At 47.8% G+C, this 21,894-nt stretch overlaps 2 protein-coding genes and 2 long non-coding RNA genes across 10 annotated transcripts; 2 read left to right on the plus strand and 2 right to left on the minus strand.

Annotated features, from left to right (window-relative positions):
- Nucleotides 1-30: 30 nt before the first annotated feature.
- On the minus strand, nucleotides 31-7,771 carry agbl5 (AGBL carboxypeptidase 5). Of its 4 annotated transcripts, none has more exons than XM_058071159.1 (16): nucleotides 7,636-7,771; nucleotides 6,553-6,851; nucleotides 5,677-5,848; nucleotides 5,436-5,602; nucleotides 5,198-5,375; nucleotides 4,955-5,133; nucleotides 3,928-4,426; nucleotides 3,689-3,858; nucleotides 3,487-3,622; nucleotides 3,237-3,421; nucleotides 2,972-3,159; nucleotides 2,652-2,831; nucleotides 1,548-1,666; nucleotides 1,421-1,473; nucleotides 1,233-1,339; nucleotides 31-1,163 (listed from the first exon to the last, which is right to left on the minus strand). In XM_058071159.1, the coding sequence occupies exons 2-16, from the start codon at nucleotides 6,771-6,773 to the stop codon at nucleotides 1,090-1,092; spliced, it is 2,628 nt and encodes an 875-aa protein (XP_057927142.1). In that variant the 5' UTR covers nucleotides 6,774-6,851; nucleotides 7,636-7,771; the 3' UTR covers nucleotides 31-1,089. The 4 variants fall into 4 exon arrangements, 3 of the variants coding, with proteins under 3 accessions (XP_057927142.1, XP_057927134.1, XP_057927149.1); XM_058071151.1 differs by lacking the exon at nucleotides 7,636-7,771 and adding an exon at nucleotides 7,071-7,617; XR_009129632.1 differs by lacking the exons at nucleotides 1,548-1,666; nucleotides 2,652-2,831; nucleotides 7,636-7,771 and adding an exon at nucleotides 7,071-7,616 and having other exon boundaries at nucleotides 1,121-1,163.
- On the plus strand, nucleotides 7,085-17,995 carry selenoi (selenoprotein I). The gene is made up of 11 exons (XM_058071297.1): nucleotides 7,085-8,835; nucleotides 8,963-9,042; nucleotides 10,077-10,145; nucleotides 10,336-10,444; nucleotides 15,290-15,364; nucleotides 15,442-15,704; nucleotides 15,773-15,881; nucleotides 15,947-15,995; nucleotides 16,309-16,489; nucleotides 16,564-16,746; nucleotides 16,837-17,995. The coding sequence occupies exons 1-11, from the start codon at nucleotides 8,757-8,759 to the stop codon at nucleotides 16,942-16,944; spliced, it is 1,305 nt and encodes a 434-aa protein (XP_057927280.1). The 5' UTR covers nucleotides 7,085-8,756; the 3' UTR covers nucleotides 16,945-17,995.
- LOC131128525 (uncharacterized) lies at nucleotides 15,069-20,233 on the minus strand. 4 transcript variants are annotated; one of them, XR_009129659.1, is made up of 6 exons: nucleotides 20,078-20,233; nucleotides 19,493-19,566; nucleotides 17,320-17,718; nucleotides 17,040-17,138; nucleotides 15,751-16,923; nucleotides 15,069-15,643 (listed from the first exon to the last, which is right to left on the minus strand). It is a non-coding gene; the product is annotated as an uncharacterized LOC131128525 (long non-coding RNA). The 4 variants fall into 4 exon arrangements; XR_009129658.1 differs by having other exon boundaries at nucleotides 15,751-17,138; XR_009129657.1 differs by having other exon boundaries at nucleotides 17,040-17,718.
- Nucleotides 20,228-21,428, plus strand: LOC131128539 (uncharacterized). The gene is made up of 3 exons (XR_009129662.1): nucleotides 20,228-20,275; nucleotides 20,918-21,015; nucleotides 21,094-21,428. It is a non-coding gene; the product is annotated as an uncharacterized LOC131128539 (long non-coding RNA).
- The last annotated feature ends 466 nt before the right edge of the window (nucleotides 21,429-21,894 follow it).

Here is a 21,894-nt window from a genome sequence, read left to right on the forward strand (position 1 = left end):
TGGATGTTTCAGTGATTTCCTCTACGAGTGTTTGCTGTACAGAGTATTTATTGGAACATTTATGGGTACACACGGCATTGGGTACATGAGTACTTCACAACCTTCACACGTCACGATTAACGTTCTTAGTGGGCATGGCGAGGATATGAGGATGGGATGTTTGCCAGGTGACCGTGGTGCCTGGATGCGTGCCCCCCGTATGTGCTGTGGTGAAGCTACACTTTAACGAGGACACGCAGATGGAGCATGAAGAACATAGGTGGCCAACATCTACCATCCACACAGGAAGCTCCACACCCTGGTACGATGATGCCGTCACCAGTCACGGGATCACCAGGGTGTCATCGGGCAAACCGCCCCACTCCCTGGTCAGTCCCCACGACAGACCAATTTGACCAAACCAATGGAAACACGGATGACTTTGGCCAAGTCAACCAAAGATTCCTAAAAATAGCCAAGGTGAATATTTGTCTTATTGAGTCGATGCTGGGAAACCAGAGAGGTGTCCTACAGGGGCTCAGGTTCTTATGCTTTGTTTTGCAGGGTTGGAGGTCAAATACCCACCCTTTTGGCTGCCTAGAGCAGGGGATCCCCAACCACCGGGTCCTGGCCCAGTAGCGGTCCGCGGGTGGGGCCGCAGGAAGCTTTCAGGTGCAATGATTAAAATACATATGCACAAATGTAGCAAAATGCTTGTGATTAACTACATCAAATGTGATTGGAAATTGGAATCATTATTGGCCACAGTTGATCATATTTGTTGTGGGCGGCATCCTTGAACGCTGCAGGTAGACGATGCCGTATTTCTCTTTCCGCTGATATGTGCTGATAGATAAATGCGGCTTTTGTGGGAACGCATGGATATTTGCTGAGCGTGTTGACTGCTAATGTGTGAACTAGTGGAGATGGCTACGATGATAATGTAAGGATGTGTGGAGGTGTGACCACACATCTTCCACCATTTGGTGCCGTACTTAAAGGCAGAAGGTTTTGGTTGTAGTAGATCATCTTCTACTAAAGACTGGTGACTCATCATTGAGGGGGGGGTTGCCAGGTACGGTAGCCAATGATGTGCAGGTGAGGGGGTTGCTATTTGACGACATGGGCTCGGGCGGTGGTCCTCTTGGGGGCTTTGCAGGTCTGCGGTTTGGCTCGCTCGTCAGCTGGAACGCCACATGAGAAGTCACGATGAAGGAGGCTTGCTAAACATGAGCTTCATAAAGAGACCTGACCTTGAAGGACTAAATTAGGGCGGGTCTTGTTGTGACGTGCGGCGGTGCTTTCGGACGACCCCGCCTTCCTGCCGGAGGAGCGGCCTGCGTGCGGCGGCAGCTCACACCTGCAGGAGTGACAGGTTAGAATGAGCGGCCGCTCATGTTTTATGTGCTCGGCAGCCGTGGCGCGAGGACCTCGGACTCACTTGGTGAACCTGAGGGAGGCCAGGATGTGCTGGGGTCCGCAGTCTTGTGGAGTCTGTGGCAGATGGAAAGAAGCGTGAGAACCACCAAAAGCAGACAAACCTTGTATGGCTGGCGAGGGAGTCAGACCGCTGTGGGGCGATGGCCCGGGTGGGGGTTAGGATTTCTGCACCCTCGCCCTCCTCGGCCGGGGCGTGCGGCGAAAGGCGCTTTGGACCGAGCCGCCTGAAAGTCTGCACAGCCGAGGCCTGCCAAGCACACGCAGGGACAAACACAGCACGGCGTGAGGAGGACAGGAAAGGCAACGTCTCTTTCCTCCTACTCCTACGTTGGAAGGAAAATGGACTTGTCCCATAATCCTTCTTTCAGCGCGTTGTCGAGATGTAAAATAGGAATGAATGCGTGTAGCAAATATCAGCGTCCACCATGGACACCTCCGTGCCTACGTGCACACGTCTGCTCTCCTCTTCAAGTCGCGGCTGCAGCTCAGAAACTTCCAAAAATGTCCAGGCAGTCCCGGCCCGCCCTGTTCTGTTCCACCCTGTCAAGCAGCTGAGTGGGCGTTCTCGCCATCCGTGCATTTCTGATGGACTTCATCAAGACGGGCGACAGTGGCTGAGGTTGGTAGTTAGATCCTCGCTCCAACCTCAGCCACCCTGCCTCCAGTGCTGCCCACGCCGTGGCGTCATCAATGTTGGCGGGTGGGGCCAACCGGCGGCCATGTTTCCATCAGACTACCCCAGCACAGCTCCACGCGCCTTCCTCCTCATTCCTCCATTTGGGTGCTCAGTTGTTGTTAGGACAATTATAGTCCAGCTAGACGCGCCAACTCAGGATGGTATGGATGGTACGGATGGTGTGGATGGTATTGATGGTACTACGTATATTTATACGCATTTATATCTTTATACCTTCTTAGAATCCCAACAGCGTATTTTTCTATATTATTATGTTGCGTATGAGGCAGAAGGAGGTGATGACAACTCTGCTCATGTCGTCACATCAGAGCAATTTTAAGCCATAAAAAGGTCTACATATAAAATACTGTATATCTTTATAATATCCATATAATATCTCTACATGTATACAATATGGATGTTTACATCACACGCAGCACACCCAAGCCGTGTTAGTCCTGCTTCTCCCGCCGGCAGCGGCGCCCCCCGCAGGGGCTGCGGGCTGAGCTCGGGCCACAGCCCCGGGTGGGGAACGGGGTCTGGAGGGAGTACACACCTGCCGTACCGATGGAGGACGGGAGACAGGAGCCTGCCGCAGACACCGATGAGGAGGAGGAGGAAGAGGAGGGGGGTGAGGAGGGCGGAGGAGGTGTGTGGGCGGGTGCGTGGCTGTTGCCGGGGGAACGCAGGACGGTGCGGTGCTGAGGCGGGTGCCACTTCTCCGGAGGTTTCGTGTCTACGGAGACAGACACCTGCTGAGAAACATGCGGGACCCATAGTCGGGGGGCGGGGGTGGGGGCGAGGTCATGCTAGTGGAGGCGGAGTCATGCTTTTAGGGGCGGGCACGGGTTATTCATGCGACAGCAGACGACTCACCCCGCACGGACCCGAGGGACTTGCCGCCGCGCACGCCGTGGTTCTGCGTGTTGGCTGTGGGTGGGGGGCACCCGAAAGTGAAGCTGGGCGAGCTGTGCATCTTCGGGGAGGGTGTCAGGCTGCCGCTGCTCTGGCTGTTGCAGCGCATGCGACTGAAGGAGCCCTCGGCGGCCGAAGCGCTTAGACCGCTGGCGGCCGTCACCAACACAGAGGTGTGAGCAGGCGCGACGACGCCCGTGCGTGTCGTGTGTGCGCGTCAACTCACTTGTGGAGGATCTTGGGCGGCGAGGCCTTGCCGTGGTGGTTGGCGGTCTGGGCGGCGGTGCTGCGGACGTGCTTGAGGACCCACGCCCGCAGGTTCCCCAGGCAGCTGTGCTCCGACAGGACCAGGCGCGGCCACGGGTTGCACTCGGCCATGTCCAGCGCTGAGATGGCCACGGCGCGCCCCACCTGGTGCCACAAAGCAGTCCAAGTCAGACTCCCCCCGCCCCCTTTCTCCTCGGGACGTGTCTGACCTGTTCAAATATTTCTGGCGTGTATTTGGGTGGGAAGGCGGGCAAGGGAGGGGGCGTGGCCCTGCCGTTGTCATGGCAAGCGGCGGGGATGGTGTTGAGCGCCTTCCCGGTGTTGTAGTTGCATTCCAGCGTGTAGCTAGCAAGGAGCAAGGCGGCGTGAGGACAGTGTTGGGATGCTTGCCGTGTTTTGGGCGTGTCTCACCTGTGAAGAAGCCCGATGGCTTTGTGGACGGCCACCCGCCCGCTGCCTTCTTTCGACTGGCCGTCACGCTTGTCCCTCGCGTACATGTTTTTCTCGGAAAAGTTGCACCCCACAAAGTCAAAGTGTGGCGAGTTGATGGCGATCAGCCTGGGGTAGAGCATGTTCTCCACCTGCACGCACAGGAAGCACAATGCTCGACTTCCTGTCTGGGGCCCGACAGCGCTGCAAACAAACATCACCTGCTGGCTCTCGTCAGGAAGGTTGTTTCCGTACATGAAGCACCCCCGCTTGGAGGCGTGGCCGTGCAAGTCCACGTAGTAGGCCACGCCCCCCTCCTTTGGCGGAATGGATCCCTGCTCCTCGTCCTCCCGAAGCTGTGGCAGCATGGCGACCGTCTCCGAGGAGCTGGACAAGCTGCCGGGGTCCTCCTTGGCCACCTCGTCCACACCCCCCCAACCATTTTCTTCCGTGGCCATCGGGACCTCGGGCCGGGCCGGGCCGGCGTCCTTCTCCGTGTTGCGCTGGTTCAGGCTGACTTCCAGAGCGGTGAGGGGGAGGGTGGTCCGGCGCTGGCCGATAGCCTCCGTGTGGATGGGTGGGGCCCAGGGCCCCCAGGCCTGCATTCTGTTGTGTACGTGATGATACAGCAGCAGCGCTTTGGCGGCGTAGATGGACGGGTGCAGCTCGGGGCTGGGATTCAGGTACTGTCTGTTCAGGTTCACGCCCCGGGAGTCCGTCCTGCACGGGGAAGGAAAGAAGTTACAAGTTAGCATCCCGTCGATGACAAGAACCTTTTTATTTTACACATTGGTCTCCGTTCTTTCACGCTGATGATCATGAAGGTACAGGTATATAATAACGTATAGAATAGTATATAACAAGGTATGTAATGGTGACATCTCCATGACTTGACTAACTTGACTAACTTACAACTGGACTTTTCATGAAAATGACTTTTAGTGTGGCGGAAGAAATGACATATTTAGCTTCTACTAGATGTCATGTTTTTCCCCAATTAGCCAGCAAACTGTTCAAATGTGAACACCTTTTTTTGGCTAAGATGGAAAAGCTTAAAGGTGATGACTTATTCATGCTGGTAATATTTCCTCAAATGGGAGCATGCAATATTACTATTGTAATATTGCGACTTTTTGGCTGCAAAACGTCATCTTTTTCTCGGTGATATGACCTTTTTTTCTCTCTGGCAAAATGAACTTGACTTTTTGTTTTCCAAGGCCTTGCCACTTGGGCGACCTTGACACTGACCTGTAGTGTCCCCTGACGACGCCATCGGGGTTGAGCATGGGGATGAGCTTGAAGACGAACATGTTCCTTAGCGCGTGGGCTCGGGGGTCGTCTCTCCTCAGGATGAAGCTGAGGAAGCCGTTGAAGACGAAGGAGGAGGGGGTCTCGCCCGGGTGCACGCGGCTGCTGAGGAAGAACACCTGCGGAGGCGCCGCCGCCTCGTCAGACGACGTAGACAAGAGCAGACGGCCTTTAGCGACCTACTTTTTTGTCAGCGAAGCGATGTGGGCGCTGGGTGTCGGCGTCCGGGAAGAGCTGCGGCAGACGAGGTTCCCGCTCGTCCTGCATCCCGCTGCAGTTGGTCACAGTGAGCAGGTCCACCCTGTTGCCGTCCAGGGAGCGGCACAGCAGCTCCCTGTGATAGTACACGCTGCCGGGGGGGCTGAGGCGAGAGGCGGGGTCAGCCACCGCCAAGGCGCCCGGGCCCCCGCAGTGCTCTTACCTCCCGGTGCCGAGCTCAGCACCGTGCTGGTAGCTGTTGTCCAAGCGCTGCAGCATCTCCTGGCACTCGGTGTAGGAGAAGGGGAAGCAGAAGGAGAAGAAGGTGGTGGCGCCTCGCACATCCGCCAGCCGGTGGGTGAAGGACAGCACGAACTGGTTGCGTACGATCTTGACAAGCAAGAGAAGACGACGCAGGGTGTCGTGACACCTCCGAGTGTCGGCACCATGAAGTGTTGGCGTACCTCAGTGGTCGGCCGGTCGCGGACCCTCTCCCACCTGTTCTTGCCGGGAACCGTGCGCACCAGAGGTGCCATGCCTTGGCTGTAGAGCTTCCTCTGGTTGTTCATGTTCATCACGCTGATCTTCAGCAGCTTGCCGGCTGCCACGCCCTGCACGCTGAAGTGAAACCAGGACCTGACGGAGGAAGGAAAAGACGACATCCTGTCATCCGTCTTCTATGCCGCTTGTCCTCACCAGGGTGGCAGGGCTGTGCTGGAGCCTATCCCAGCTGACCAACGGCAGGACAATCCCCGGTACCATTTTTATATCATCATTATCTACACACAACACCCATGTCCCCCTCCCCCCAAAAAAACATACATTCCCGCCACAAGGCATGCTGGGTAGCTATCTACCAACGTAGAGCATGTAGTAGACCTTTTGCAGCTGGACTACCCAGCATGCTTTGTGGCCATTTTAAGGACAGCGCTCGGCTGTGGATGTGTTGTGTTTTGGTTTTGTTGCACCGTGAGCAACTGTTGTTCCACTTGATGCCAGCTTTATATAGATGCCCCCCACCCCCGCCAAGGTTCCCGTCTACATGATTTCATACATCAGCTGATATATCCAATACTGTATATATCTATATGTATATTACAATATATAGATGTATGGATTTATTGTATCGGTATTGGCCCCTGAACACCCCAAAATTTCACTGTATTTTCTTTTCTTCACATCCAGAAATTTAACATTCCAACCTTATTCTCATAAAACAACATGACTGATGTAAAATGTCGTCTTCATCCTGCCAAACGCCAGCTTGATGCTCTACAGTAGGTTCTTCCCTGTGCTGAGCGCGAGCCGTACGAGAGAGTAAAACGGCGTAATGATGTCACCTATTGCCGTTCTCGTGTTCCGTGCCCGCACAGTCCGGCTGCGTCCAAACGTTGAACTCGTAGTCGGGTATGCCTGGCGCCGATGCGGCCCCCCCGGCGGCGGCTGCGGTGGTGGCATCAGGAGAGGGGCTGGGCGTGGTCCTGTTCACCCTCTCCACACGGGCCAGGTTCCCCGAGTCAAACTTGGAGCTGAAGACGATGCTGCCGAAGCGAACCTCCATGGCGAGGAGCTCCTCTTTCACCCCACCCGCCACTCGGAGGCGCTGAGTGGGCTTCAAGTGGTCGTGACGTCACAGACCCTACAAGGATACAACATGCGGGGAGGTCAGAGGTCACAGCACACCTGAGCGACCAGCCTTGTATCATAACACAGACGACAGCGCCCCTCTGTGGCAAATCCACCAACTGCAACCAAGCGGCTCATTTTCACACATTTGTATCGCCAACACGACCTAATCGTCCATCAATCACTCATTGTTGCACATAGCGGATGGCACGTGCGATGATTGATCACTAACCAGCTCATGTTTCCGGTTGTCCGGCAGGAAACGACAATGGCTGCTCGAACAGAGGCGCCCTCTTCCGGGTTGGGAAAAAAGCCTCTCCCCCTTTGTCCCAACCGCGGGTCACTTTCCAAATCGATACACGGATGCTTCCTGGGATGGACGGCTAGCTGGAGCTAACATGACGTCACTAGCCTGCACGAGGACGGCTAGCGGTCGTCGTTCGGAAAAGGACGCCGCTTTGGACAAAAATACACGACGTGTCTTCGTCACCGAGCGGCCGGAATAGAACCCGAGCAGGTCTTCCGTTGGACACCATCGATTCCGGCTTTCCTGGTTGTGTCCTCGATCGATATCCGTGCTCGTTTGTTGTCGTCGTCCTTGTTTTAACGCTTCACTTGGTCGCACAGCCTGTCGCGTTCAGGGACGTCCTGTAAAAAGGAGGACGCCCTGCCTACCTCGTCCGCGCTTAAACTGTTGCTGTATGTTTACAATATTTGTCATGAAAGTCACATGTTTGCTGAGATTGCCTTCAGAAGGTTATCGATCGTGGTAGGCATTTTAAAGTGTGTGTTCTCACCTCTGTCGTCTCTGGGGGCAAATTGGGGGCGGGCGGGTGGCTTGGAACACCAAGCTAACAATTGCAACGCTTCTAATTGGGGAGCCGATGCTTTATGACGCCGACGATCCAGCCGACACTACACGCCGAAACGTTCTTCCTTTGCGCCGGCGGGGAACGCTGGTTGCCAAGGCAACAAGGTGATGCTTTATGACGTAACGCCGCCCCCTGCTGACCAACCTGCACTTAACCTGGAAGTATTTCAACAGATGCAACTTCATTTGCTGCTCATGAGCAATGGGTGTTATTTTTTCAAGTTGATTGCAGTTTTTAGTGAAGGAACCTAACCCACCCCAACATGAGCAAGCACAAAAACAGAACCCACACTGTGGGGGCGGACATCTGTCTCCACAGAGCTGGAGTGGAGGACAGCATAATGACTACAGCATTAAAGCAATCAAGCACCACTGGGGGGGGGGGGGGGTCACAAGATCAAATAGGACAAGAGTTCTCCTTCAGAAGAAAAGTCTTGGGCCGCGGGGGACAATAAATCAATCATTTTGCCAGCCGTACCACACAACGACGCGCATGTCTGTTGTCCTCGCCTCCAGGCAGGCAGGCAGAGGTTCACTCTGTGCTTTGCTTTAAGCACCTCCCATAGAACAACGGCACGGATGGAGTGAGCCCTTTTGTCAGCGACGCGCTAGATAGAAATCCTACAGGCTACAGACTGTAGGAACACGACTGTGCTCCCGTTTGCCGTCAATATCAGCTGAATTTCACACAATACACATACTTTGGGAATAAGTTCATTTAGAAGAACGAATCTGATGAGCCACTTGGGAGCAGAAGAAGCCGGCTCTTTTCAAAATAAATAGAGACGAACTGTCAGCTTTAAATAGAGACGAAATTTCAATCACTTTTGACGTGATGAATATGCGTTAATTACGCTACACATTAATGCCATTAATGAAACACTTTAGTTAATGCACTGTTTGACATCCCTAAAAATGATGAAATCGTCCAATTGATGGAATACGTATGAATGCCGTCTTCTTGCCTTTATTCGTGGAAGTACAAGGACTGAATAACGGGCGTGCTCATTCGGGCCGGAGGCGGCGGCAGAGAGCGGATGGGGGTCCATGGTCATCCAGGCCAGAGGTGGCGGTAGTGAGCAAGGTGCTCTCCCTGTCCTCTGCAACAGCAGGAGCGGCCGCAGCGGTGAGCAAATGTGTGGAGTGTTGGGTAGCGTCTGCCGGTGTCGACCCATGATAACTTCACTTCGCATCGGCGCCTTCACCTTCTACACTCTCACCCTAAAAAGGGAATAATCGACTGTTTATCGTAGACGAGGCGCCGGACTGCTCCCCAATGGCTCTCTACGAGTACGTCACCCAGGAGCAGCTTGCGGGCTTCGACAAGTACAAGGTGTGTGACTTCGCCAGCAGCTAGCAGCTAGCCGTGGATGTGGATGTGAGCGTTCACAATCCCCACTTCAGTTTTGTGAAAGCAGAACGACGAGCACAAGTCGTACCGGAAATGGATGTACTATTTAAAAGCAACCGTTTGAGGTCATACGCTGACGGAAAGTTACTATCTGCTTAGCCACCAATTTATGTAATGATTACGTCCACAAATGATCGTCGGAGCCGAAGGGTCGTTGATTTATTGTTTTATTTTGCAGGCGTGTCCCGGAAGTGCAAGTTTGTATTTCACGTGTCGTCTGACTTGTGTTTGATATCTTTGGATATTTGTACCTTCTTGATTATTTCGACTATCGTGCCAATGTCGTCCCTGCCGAGATCTTTCAACGACTGGACGAGCTTGAAAATTGAAGGTTGTTGTCGTGGAGGCCACACCGAAAAGGAAACGGGGTGTGCCTCCTAAAACATGAACACACAACCTTGCTATTGAATGCTTTTAGACCCTTCAATTGTTCGGTCCTGTCTTGCCTGCACCGCCGTAAACCTTCCAGGGTGTTTTGTTTTAAACATGTATTTAACATGTATTTAACATGTATTTAACAGTCAAAGTCTCATTTGCGTGACAGCGCATTTCCATGCAGCTTCAGCAGGGTGGATTTGGCTACAATGTGCACTTAACACAAGGATGGGGCATTCAGCCTCATCTTTTCAGATGCACACGGTTAGTTTGCAACACCCCTGCGCCCCCCGCCCGCAGGGAGAGGTGTGTCTAATAAAAGTCAGAGAAAAAGTATGTTCTGTTCTCAAATGGAAGAACGGAGGCCCATGGCAGCGGCCCAGTGATCACATGACTGCACCGATGGTGTGATGGCAGCGTGGTCGTCCCTCCTGCTGCTTTGCATGATTAGCGTAGCGCTGGAACACTTCAGGTTTGTCTACTAGCACATAGGGAAATACTTGCTGTCACACGGCAGCGCGCCAGCGTGTGTTGTATGACGGTTGACACGTGTGCTGACTGTCATGTCTTGGTGTCTGCAGTACAGCGCCGTGGACTCCAATCCGCTGTCCGTCTACATCATGCACCCCTTCTGGAACTTTGTGGTGAAGGTGAGAAGTCTGCAGCGGCGAATGGCGCAAATGTGTTCCATCGCTTTCAAACACAGGAAAGAACAAAAAAACAAAAAAACACACAACTGGAACCTTTCACCACCACCAAGTCCTATTTAGTCATTATTTCATGATAATTTCATGATCATTTCAAGACCTATCCGGTCTGATCTTCCTTCTCTTTCTCCAGTTCCTCCCAAGGTGGTTGGCTCCAAACCTCATCACCTTCACAGGCTTCATGTTCCTCGTACTGAACTTCCTCATGTTGGCCTTCTATGACTTTGACTTCAGTGCCTCAGGTAGATGCATTACCCCCCCCCCCCCAACTGGTTAACTGGTTAACCTCCAATTTGTTTATACGAATCTCAAAGGAAAATTATACTACTTTATACGATCAGAAAAGTTCATTAGAAGCAAGTTGAAAAAAATGACAAAAAACAACATACTAACCCCTTACGTCTTTTGTCAAAAATCACCGCCCTCAAACTCTGGCATTTTATGCCATTTGTTTATGCTTCTGGGTCCCCTGTTGAGTGTGTGTGAGGTTTCCCCTGTTTGTTTTGATCAGAAAACTTCATTAGAAGCAAGTTGAAAAAAATGACAAAAAACGACATACTAACCCCTTACGTTTTTTGTCAAAACTCACAAAATTCAAACTTTGGTATTTTATGCCATTTGTTTATGCTTCTGGGTCCCCTGTTGAGTGTGTGTGAGGTTTTCCCTGTTTGTTTTGATCAGAAAACTTCATTAGAAGCAAGTTGAAAAAAATGACAAAAAACGACATACTAACCCCTTACGTTTTTTGTCAAAACTCACAAAATTCAAACTTTGGTATTTAATGCCAATTTTGGATGCTTCTGGGTCCCCTGTTGAGTGTGTGTGAGGTTTCACTCGTTTTTTGATCAGAAAAGTTCATTAGGAGCAAGTTGAAAAAAATGACAAAAAACGACATACTAACCCCTTAGGTTTTTTTGTCAAAAATCACAAAATTCAAACTTTGGTATTTTATGCCATTTTTGGATGCTTCTGGGTCCCCTGTTGAGTGTGTGTGAGGTTTCACCCGTTTTTTGATCAGAAAAGTTCATTAGGAGCAAGTTGAAAAAAATGACAAAAAACAACATACTAACCCCTTACGTTTTTTGTCAAAAATCACAAAATTCAAACTTTGGTATTTTATGCCATTTTTGGATGCTTCTGGGTCCCCTGTTGAGTGTGTGTGAGGTTTCACCCGTTTTTTGATCAGAAAAGTTCATTAGAAGCAAGTTGAAAAAAATGACAAAAAACGACATACTAACCCCTTACGTTTTTTGTCAAAAATCACAAAATTCAAACTTTGGTATTTTATGCCATTTTTGGATGCTTCTGGGTCCCCTGTTGAGTGTGTGTGAGGTTTCACCCGTTTTTTGATCAGAAAAGTTCATTAGAAGCAAGTTGAAAAAAATGACAAAAAAACGACATACTAACCCCTTACGTTTTTTGTCAAAAATCACAAAATTCAAACTTTGGTATTTTATGCCATTTTTGGATGCTTCTGGGTCCCCTGTTGAGTGTGTGTGAGGTTTCACCTGTTTTTTGATCAGAAAAGTTCATTAGGAGCAAGTTGAAAAAAATGACAAAAAACAACATACTAACCCCTTACGTTTTTTGTCAAAAATCACCGCCCTCAAACTCTGGCATTTTATACCATTTTTGGATGCTTCTTGGTCCCCTGTTGAGTGTGTGTGTGAGGGTTTTCCCTGTTTTTTTTATCAGAAAAGTTCATTAGAAGCAAATTGAAAAAAATGACAAAAAACGACATACTAACCCCTTACGTTTTTTGTCAAAAATCACAAAATTCAAACTTTGGTATTTTATGCCATTTTTGGATGCTTCTGGGTCCCCTGTTGAGTGTGTGTGAGGTTTCACCCGTTTTTTGATCAGAAAAGTTCATTAGAAGCAAGTTGAAAAAAAAGACAAAAAACGACATACTAACCCGTTACGTTTTTTGTCCAAAATCACAAAATTCAAACTTTGGTATTTTATGCCATTTTTGGATGCTTCTGGGTCCCCTGTTGAGTGTGTGTGAGGTTTCACCCGTTTTTTGATCAGAAAAGTTCATTAGAAGCCAGTTGAAAAAAATGACAAAAAACGACATACTAACCCCTTACGTTTTTTGTCAAAAATCACAAAATTCAAACTTTGGTATTTTATGCCATTTTTGGATGCTTCTGGGTCCCCTGTTGAGTGTGTGTGAGGTTTCACCCGTTTTTTGATCAGAAAAGTTCATTAGGAGCAAGTTGAAAAAAAAAAGACAAAAAACGACATACTAACCCCTTACGTTTTTTGTCCAAAATCACAAAATTCAAACTTTGGTATTTTATGCCATTTTTGGATGCTTCTGGGTCCCCTGTTGAGTGTGTGTGAGGTTTCACCCGTTTTTTGATCAGAAAAGTTCATTAGAAGCAAGTTGAAAAAAATGACAAAAAACGACATACTAACCCCTTACGTTTTTTGTCAAAAATCACAAAATTCAAACTTTGGTATTTTATGCCATTTTTGGATGCTTCTGGGTCCCCTGTTGAGTGTGTGTGAGGTTTCACCTGTTTTTTGATCAGAAAAGTTCATTAGAAGCAAGTTGAAAAAAATGACAAAAAACGACATACTAACCCCTTACGTTTTTTGTCAAAAATCACAAAATTCAAACTTTGGTATTTTATGCCATTTTTGGATGCTTCTGGGTCCCCTGTTGAGTGTGTGTGAGGTTTCACCCGTTTTTTGATCAGAAAAGTTCATTAGGAGCAAGTTGAAAAAAATGACAAAAAACAACATACTAACCCCTTACGTTTTTTGTCAAAAATCACCGCCCTCAAACTCTGGCATTTTATGCCATTTTTGGATGCTTCTTGGTCCCCTGTTGAGTGTGTGTGAGGTTTCACCCGTTTTTTGATCAGAAAAGTTCATTAGAAGCAAGTTTAACAAAATGACAAAAAACAACATACTAACCCCTTACGTTTTTTGTCAAAAATCACAAAATTCAAACTTTGGTATTTTATGCCATTTTTGGATGCTTCTGGGTCCCCTGTTGAGTGTGTGTGAGGTTTTCCCTGTTTTTTTGATCAGAAAAGTTCATTAGAAGCAAGTTGAAAAAAATGACAAAAAACAACATACTAACCCCTTACGTTTTTTGTCAAAACTCACAAAATTCAAACTTTGGTATTTTATGCCATTTTTGGATGCTTCTGGGTCCCCTGTTGAGTGTGTGTGAAGTTTCACCTGTTTTTTGATCAGAAAAGTTCATTAGGAGCAAGTTGAAAAAAATGACAAAAAACAACATACTAACCCGTTACGTTTTTTGTCAAAAATCACAAAATTCAAACTTTGGTATTTTATGCCATTTTTGGATGCTTCTGGGTCCCCTGTTGAGTGTGTGTGAGGTTTCACCCGTTTTTTGATCAGAAAAGTTCATTAGAAGCAAGTTGAAAAAAATGACAAAAAACAACATACTAACCCCTTACGTTTTTTGTCAAAAATCACAAAATTCAAACTTTGGTATTTTATGCCATTTTTGGATGCTTTGTGTCCCCTGTTGAGTGTGTGTGAGGTTTCACCCGTTTTTTGATCAGAAAAGTTCTTTAGGAGCAAGTTGAAAAAAATGACAAAAAACAACATACTAACCCCTTGCGTTTTTTGTCAAAAATCACAAAATTCAAACTTTGGTATTTTATGCCATTTTTGGATGCTTTTGGGTCCCCTGTTGAGTGTGTGTGAGGTTTCACCCGTTTTTTGATCAGAAAAGTTCATTAGGAGCAAGTTGAAAAAAATGACAAAAAACAACATACTAACCCCTTACGTTTTTTGTCAAAAATCACCGCCCTCAAACTCTGGCATTTTATGCCATTTTTGGATGCTTCTTGGTCCCCTGTTGAGTGTGTGTGAGGGTTTTCCCTGTTTTTTTTTTTATCAGAAAAGTTCATTAGAAGCAAGTTGAAAAAAATGACAAAAAACGACATACTAACCCCTTACGTTTTTTGTCAAAAATCACAAAATTCAAACTTTGGTATTTTATGCCATTTTTGGATGCTTTTGGGTCCCCTGTTGAGTGTGTGTGAGGTTTCACCCGTTTTTTGATCAGAAAAGTTCATTAGGAGCAAGTTGAAAAAAATGACAAAAAACAACATACTAACCCCTTACGTTTTTTGTCAAAAATCACAAAATTCAAACTTTGGTATTTTATGCCATTTTTGGATGCTTTTGGGTCCCCTGTTGAGTGCGTGTGAGGTTTCACCCGTTTTTTGATCAGAAAAGTTCATTAGAAGCAAGTTGAAAAAAATGACAAAAAACAACATACTAACCCCTTACGTTTTTTGTCAAAACTCACAAAATTCAAACTTTGGTATTTTATGCCATTTTGGATGCTTCTGGGTCCCCTGTTGAGTGTGTGTGAAGTTTCACCTGTTTTTTGATCAGAAAAGTTCATTAGGAGCAAGTTGAAAAAAATGACAAAAAACAACATACTAACCCGTTACGTTTTTTGTCAAAAATCACAAAATTCAAACTTTGGTATTTTATGCCATTTTTGGATGCTTCTGGGTCCCCTGTTGAGTGTGTGTGAGGTTTCACCCGTTTTTTGATCAGAAAAGTTCATTAGGAGCAAGTTGAAAAAAATGACAAAAAACAACATACTAACCCCTTACGTTTTTTGTCAAAAATCACAAAAATCAAACTTTGGTATTTTATGCCATTTTTGGATGCTTCTGGGTCCCCTGTTGAGTGTGTGTGAGGTTTTCCCTGTTTTTTTGATCAGAAAAGTTCATTAGGAGCAAGTTGAAAAAAATGACAAAAAACAACATACTAACCCGTTACGTTTTTTGTCAAAAATCAACATGTGAAAAAATTGGCCATTTTAGCCTTCTTTGGGGTCTGTAAATAATTATCACGCACCCCTCTCTACGACAGTCACTTTATTGCAAATGTTGACCCAAAAGGAGTGAAGTGTGCATGATGTCAAGGTCAGGCATCCTGTGTCGTAAAGGCAGAAGGTGCTTAACATGCAGCTGAGCCAATATTGATCTTCCGGCTGTGGTCGGCCATGTTGGTGCCGCTCCAAGGCGGGGGGGGGAGTAATGTGGCCAGATGCCGTTCATATCTCAGCCTTGGTGTTGCAGCCGCTGGCCAATCGCACGTGCCCAGCTGGGTGTGGGTCACCGCGGGGATCTTCAACTTCTTGGCCTATACGCTGGGTGAGGAGCATCACATGTTCTCACGTGCTCTGGCACGGGGCGGCCCCTACGTGACCCAGACTCTTTGTGTCACACAGACGGCGTGGATGGCAAACAAGCACGGCGCACCAACTCCTCCACACCACTGGGGGAGCTGTTTGACCACGGACTGGACAGCTGGGCATGTATCTTTTTTGTGGCCACGGTTTACTCCATATTTGGGCGTGGAGAGAGCGGTGTGGGCGTGGCCACGCTCTACTACATCCTGTGGGTGGTGCTGTTCTCCTTCATCCTGTCACACTGGGAGAAATACAACACGGGCATCTTGTTTCTGCCGTGGGGATACGACATCAGCCAAGTGGTACACGCACACACACACACACACACACTGCCGTGTGAATGCCTACCAACACTTCCATCTCCTTCCAGACCATCTCCCTGGTCTACGTGGTAACCTCCGTGGTGGGCGTAGAAACATGGTACCAGCCAGTCCTGTTCCACTTCCTGTACAGAGATCTTTTCACCTTCATGATCATTGGTGAGTTTTGATTGCAAAATACATCACATGTAGCACGTTAGCACTTTTCATCTCCTCTTTTCCAGCATGTTCCTTCACTGTGACCTTACCCATGAGCCTCTACAACGTCCTCAGGTACCGTTCTCACCTGTTGGCACCATGCTTATGCAGTTTAAGTCATGTTAGCATGTAACCGTAGCACCAATAATGTCATTTAGCTCCTGTTAGCATGTAGCACCCAATAATGTCTTCACTTCATGTAAGCAGGTAACTGTAGTACTAATGTCATCTTCTTTAAGTTAGCACGTAGCTGTAGCACTATGTCATCTGCCTATGTTGGCATGTAGCCCCAATAATGTCTTCTTGCTATGTTAGCATGTAGCTGTAGCAGTACTAATGCTATTCTGCTAATGTTAGCATGTAGCAGCAGTGACGTGTGTGTGTCCAGGGCTCAGCGCAGCAACTCCCTGAAGCACAGCAGCGCGTACGAAGCCCTGCTGCCCTTCCTCTCCCCCACACTCCTCTTCCTCCTGTCCACCACGTGGGTGATGTTATCTCCATCCAACATCCTGGAGCTGCAGCCCAGGGTCTTCTACCTCATGGTGGGGACGGCCTTCGCCAATGTCACGGTGAGTGTGTCCTCCAAGTCCAACAGACGAGGAAGATGTGCATCTAAGTGTGTGTGTGTGTGTGTGTGTGTCAGTGCAAGCTGATTGTGTGTCAGATGAGCAACACGCGTTGCCAAGCGCTCAGCTGGCCGCTGCTGCTGCCCATGGCCGCCGTGGTGGCGCTGGCCGTGTCCGGCTTGGCATCGGACGAGGAGCTGCTGTTGCACCTGTGGACAGCGGCCGTCGTCGTAGCGCACGTACACTATGGCGTGTCAGTGGTGAGCTTTCTGGCTGCTGCCAAAGTCAAATGTCTGCAGAGCTACGTTGTGGTGGTCCGTGACCGTGCGTCCTACCTTCTCCATCTGCAGGTCCAGCAGCTCAGCGGCCACTTTGGCATCTCCGCCTTCTCGCTGGAGAAGCCCAGCAGTGACTGACAGGAGGAGGAACGAATCGGCCTGAAAGGGGCGGAGGTTTAGACTCCTCCCCTTTCTCATCACCACGGAAACTGCATTCCCTCCATCTGTGGAGGATCAAGTGGAACTAGACTGTGACACCCCCCCCCCCCCCCCACCTCATTTCTGCGATTGGGCGAGCTCAGGGGCTCCGGCTTCCCTCATTGGACAATTGGTGCACGTTCTTCGTTCTTGAGCCAGGGACGTGCAAGCGTTTCCTAAGGAGATGGATGACACGCACGCACACACACCCGCACACACACACACATGCACACACAAGAAGAATGTATAAAAAGCCACGATGAAATGAAATGTCATTCTTGCCTTGGGAAGTAGACATGACCAATGGATCTAATCTTCTCCAACCTGGGCTAACCCTCAACCAGCGTGACCTCTGACCTGTTCCCACTTCCGCCTCGCCCGTGAGGAGTGGCGTTTATGCCGACTGGTCCAATTCCTTTGTTTACATGTTCTGTTGCCAAGGCCATTGCGTTTTAATGAAGAGTGCGTCCAAAAGCCGTACGACGGAGCGGACTCACTCTGAGGGGAACGAGCCGACGCACGGGACCAAGTGCCGCCGCCACCCCCATCTCCTTTTCTTTGACCCTTAACAATGACTTAAATGCCAGCCAGTGACTGTGTGCGCCCCCTGCTGGCCAAGACCTGAACGGGCAGGAACCAGGTTGTGGTGCGGAGCCGTTGGCGCCGCAGGTATTTCTGGTACATCAGCAGTAGAGGGCGCTGTGCGGGGTTCAATTCCTCTGCTGACGCAGGCCATCGTCCACGCAGCAAGGCAGGCTAAGAAAAGACGAACAAAACCGAATTAGCACACAAACTTTGTTGTAAAGATGAAAATATAACCATGGAAAAGACAAGGTAGAAGATGACTTCCTGTGTGGTCTTTTATTCTGAAGACAGAAATGGTAAAAGGAAATGCTTTTCTATAGAAGGTTTGACAGAAGCTGCCGAAAAAATTAAAATGTATTTCTTCTTTAGCCGCCACGTTGGAGCCATAAGGACATCATTAGGACAATAAAAAGATACGCAAGACTCTCTTTGATGGATCGATGGTTATTTATGCTCTTTTACTTTTGGAGGGGGGGGGGTACTGTACCTATTAAGATTGTGTCTTTAAGAATTGTAGCTCGTATATTATTATTATTAATGTTTCCCTGGATAGAGGTGTGCTGGTAAACTGGTCTGCTTAAATAACGGCCAGCCAATGACGGACGACGTGATGAAGGCCGTTTCACCCCAAAATGACAAGAAGGTGGCCCCGTAACACCATATGTGGTCCAGCCGCCATCATATAATGACCCGTTTCTGTGTCAAATACAAATAATAGAACATCTTCCAATGAGACGAGATCTGCTTCTCCACGCGGAAGGGACATCTCAGCCGGAATCCCAATCCTAACTCACCAAGCATCAAAGACACGGAAGGACGTCTTTCAGCAGCAAAGGATCTTAATGAGTAAAGGATATTAGGGCGACGTGGGGGAACACACAAGACGTGAAAGAAGCGATTTAGAGGAAAAGGCTTGGCTGAACGCACGAAAGGCAACATGAAACGTCGTGAAAGTCGCTTGTCGAGAAAAGATGAATAAAAAGGAAAGCGTACATTTTCCAAGCTTGTCTCAACGTTTGGAAGGCGCTTTAATAGCGGCCTTCCTGGGTGGAATGTGGGATGGAATGTGTCCCGTGGTGTGTTGGGCTAAGGACAACCGAGTATGGCACTTTAGCACTCAGGATGTAAATAAAAGACAAAACATTATTGCTTGTCATCGTTATTTATACACTTCAAAATAAAGCCTTGGTCATGTATAGGATCTATAGATACTTGGAACTATGTATAGATCTACAGATACTTGAACTACTATATATAGATACAATTGACAAAATAAAGCCTTAGTCATGTATAGGATCTATAGATACTTGGAACTATGTATAGATCTACAGATACTTGAACTACTATATATAGATACAATTGACAAAATAAAGCCTTAGTCATGTATAGGATCTATAGATACTTGGAACTATGTATAGATCTACAGATACTTGAACTACTATATATAGATACAATTGACAAAATAAAGCCTTAGTCATGTATAGGATCTACAGATGCTGGGAACTATGTATACATCTATAGATGCTTGGAACTACTATAAATAGATACAATTGAACAATCATATAATCAGTCTTGGGCACGTTACTTAAAAAAAGTAATTAGTTAGTTACTTCTCCAAAAAAGTAACTGAGTTACTAACTGAGTTAGCCCACTACAAAAGTAAATAGTAACTATTGCATTAATCGCCCTGCTACCTCAGTAACGTGCAGTAACGGGGTGTGGAAAATGCTAACGGCGTTATGCTGACAATAAAATTAATTAGTTAAATTAGCCGCTACTGAAAAAGGCAAGGCGGTTATTTAAACTGCACGTAATACACTCCTAACACATGAATTTCCAGCTGGGATTGAGTCCAGGGTGAGAAGCACAATGTCCATCATGTCCATCAGGACAGAAGGGGGGGGGTGTAATATCCAAGAGAAAAGAACTGTTAGATTGTTCCTACCGGCAAGCAGCATGTGGGTGGCTCGCCATCAGGTGTGGAACATCACAAAAGGGTTCAGTGGGAGAACATCCGACCTACACAAGGTCAAGAAGCAATGATATCAATCAGCAGGTCATATTTTGTTGGTATCAATAACTTCCTGCTACAGCATGATCAATATAGTATATTCAGTATGAGTCACTTTGACCGAAATCATAAACTCACATTTCAGTTTCAAGTGCACTTTAAGTATCAATATCATTATCAATATAATTCAATAAGATTGCGGCATACTTTTCTCGTTTCAATGAAGTCTTGTTGCAATCTCTTACAATTCAAAATGACCGAGTCATTTGGGCGGCCATCAAAAGGTAACATAAAGCCCCACCATTCACCAAAAGATAACAAAACTAACAAACAAAGGGTTGTTTTAAACAATGCCATTCAGCAACCCGTTCGGCTGTAAAATGAACGTCCTTGATGGGGCCATTTGTAAAATACGGCCATTGAATGAATCCCGCCGACTCTGGTTGATTCGCCATTAGCTTGATCATCCAACTCTTGACTGAACTCGATTCAGTCGCTAAAGTTCAAGTTTCGACTCACCGCCGAGTGGACGACGCCAGCACCGCCAGGCGTGGAATTGGTGTAGTAGCTTTGATCGATGCAGGTTAACAGCCCACTCAGCACGCCAGCCAGAGGATGAATGACAGCATGACCCCGGAAGCTAAAGGCAGTTGCTTCCTGCCGCGCCAAGACGACAACCGGAAGTGTTCCACTTGCATCACTCCCCTCCTCGTTTTGGTCTCTTTTCTTTTTACCTGCCTTTAAAACATAGAAAAGAGAAAGACGTGCGTGTTCATATCACATAAAGATTGTAGATGACGGGCTCCACCCCACAAATTATTATTGTAAACTGGTCGCTAGGTGGCAGTAACGTTCCATTAGTAGCCGCCACAGGACGTACCGTGTCATGCTAACGTGGCAGCCTATTTTATTGCTTATTTATGCTTAATATGTCATGTCAATGCCCCACGTCTAGAGGGCTGAAATACTACTCAAAAGCGAAGAGAAAGTTCTAAACAGGTTTTCTATGCTCCAACTGCGAAAATATTCCTTTTTTAAAGTATTGTTATACGTGGAAACATTGCCGACTCGTGGCCATAGCAAGGAACTGCTGGGGGGCGGAGTCACGGAACTAAAGTGACACTTTATAATATAATATAATATAATAATATAAATATAATAGAGATATACAAAAAATAAACAATTCCTAGAGTGACTAAAACAAGTCACACATTTTGGAATAGGAAAAGTCAAATCTAGCTCTAGCTCCGATGCACCAGCAGATGGCACTAGATCCATTTTTCTGATTGCCTTTTCCTACACGAGATGCGATCAGGTTTTCATATGACATATGACATGTGACTCATGTTTATTATTCAGTACTCACGAGAAGCAGAGCTCGGGCCCACGAGACGAGACGAGACGTTGACAGGAGCTTTAAGAAAAGTGCAACAGCAAAATATGAGTGGACAAAGCAGGTGAATGCAGGTGTTTGGGAACGCTAGTCCCCAACCTGATGCTAAATGATGCTGATGACGTGTCACCATCCCTTTCAGCCACCATCTTCACCGTCCGCCACGCCGCCAATCAAGTCGCCATTAAAGGGCACAAATGATGCTTTGTGCACGTTCCTGAGCTGTAAACGGAGGTTGAATGTTGGATTCTCACGTGCCAAAGCTTCAGATCATGACGTTTCATGTAGTGAAAGGAAGGCGTTGTCATCTTTCCGGTTGTGAGCGTGTGCTTTGTGACACGTACTCTATTTGCTCACATGCCATTGGTGCTGCCTAACATTTGCAGCATTTCTTACAGCAAAGGCTGTCTTTTCAACAGGATTCTTTTGCCATGACGTGTGACTGTTGCATTTGTATTGATGTTACTGACATGATGACGTGAGTCACATGGGTGACGGGCATGTGCTGCATGAGTGAGTCTGTCGTCATTCGTATGAACTGACGATTGATTGGAAATTGACTTTCCCTCGTACAGTTTTTTTGGCCTGAGTTGAAAGCATGTGTGTGTGTGTGTGTTGGGGGGGGGGGGGGTGTAAAGGCGTAGTATCTCAGCCTGGCTCAGGTTGCGGCACACCAGCACATCGTTTTGTGCGTCACTGACCCTCTTTGACCCAACATCGTCACGCCGAGTCAACCAAGATGGCCTCCCGGAGCTGGCGTGACCCCCTCCCCTCCCCTCCCCCCACCTGAGTTCAATTATGGATGAGCCTCATTAGAAAGCAGACACGCTGTGCAGTAACATCATACACTTTATTGAAGGAGCGCCACGCCTGCAGTCATGTGACCACACACTCACTGGCCACTTGATTAGGTACATGTGTACCTGAGCGCTGACGCTTGCTA

This window comes from Doryrhamphus excisus, chromosome 1 (genome assembly GCF_030265055.1).
Source record: "Doryrhamphus excisus isolate RoL2022-K1 chromosome 1, RoL_Dexc_1.0, whole genome shotgun sequence".
NCBI lineage: Eukaryota > Metazoa > Chordata > Actinopteri > Syngnathiformes > Syngnathidae > Doryrhamphus > Doryrhamphus excisus.

Coding starts and splice junctions, on each gene's coding strand:
- agbl5 (XM_058071159.1), bottom strand. CDS start 6,773: ATGGAGGTTCGCTTCGGCAGCATCGTCTTCAGCTCCAAGTTTGACTCG. Junction 2,832..2,971: donor GTCCCTCGGGTCCGTGCGGG/GTGAGTCGTCTG, acceptor CTGTCTCCGTAG/ACACGAAACCTCCGGAGAAG. Junction 1,340..1,420: donor GCCTCCCTCAGGTTCACCAA/GTGAGTCCGAGG, acceptor TCACTCCTGCAG/GTGTGAGCTGCCGCCGCACG.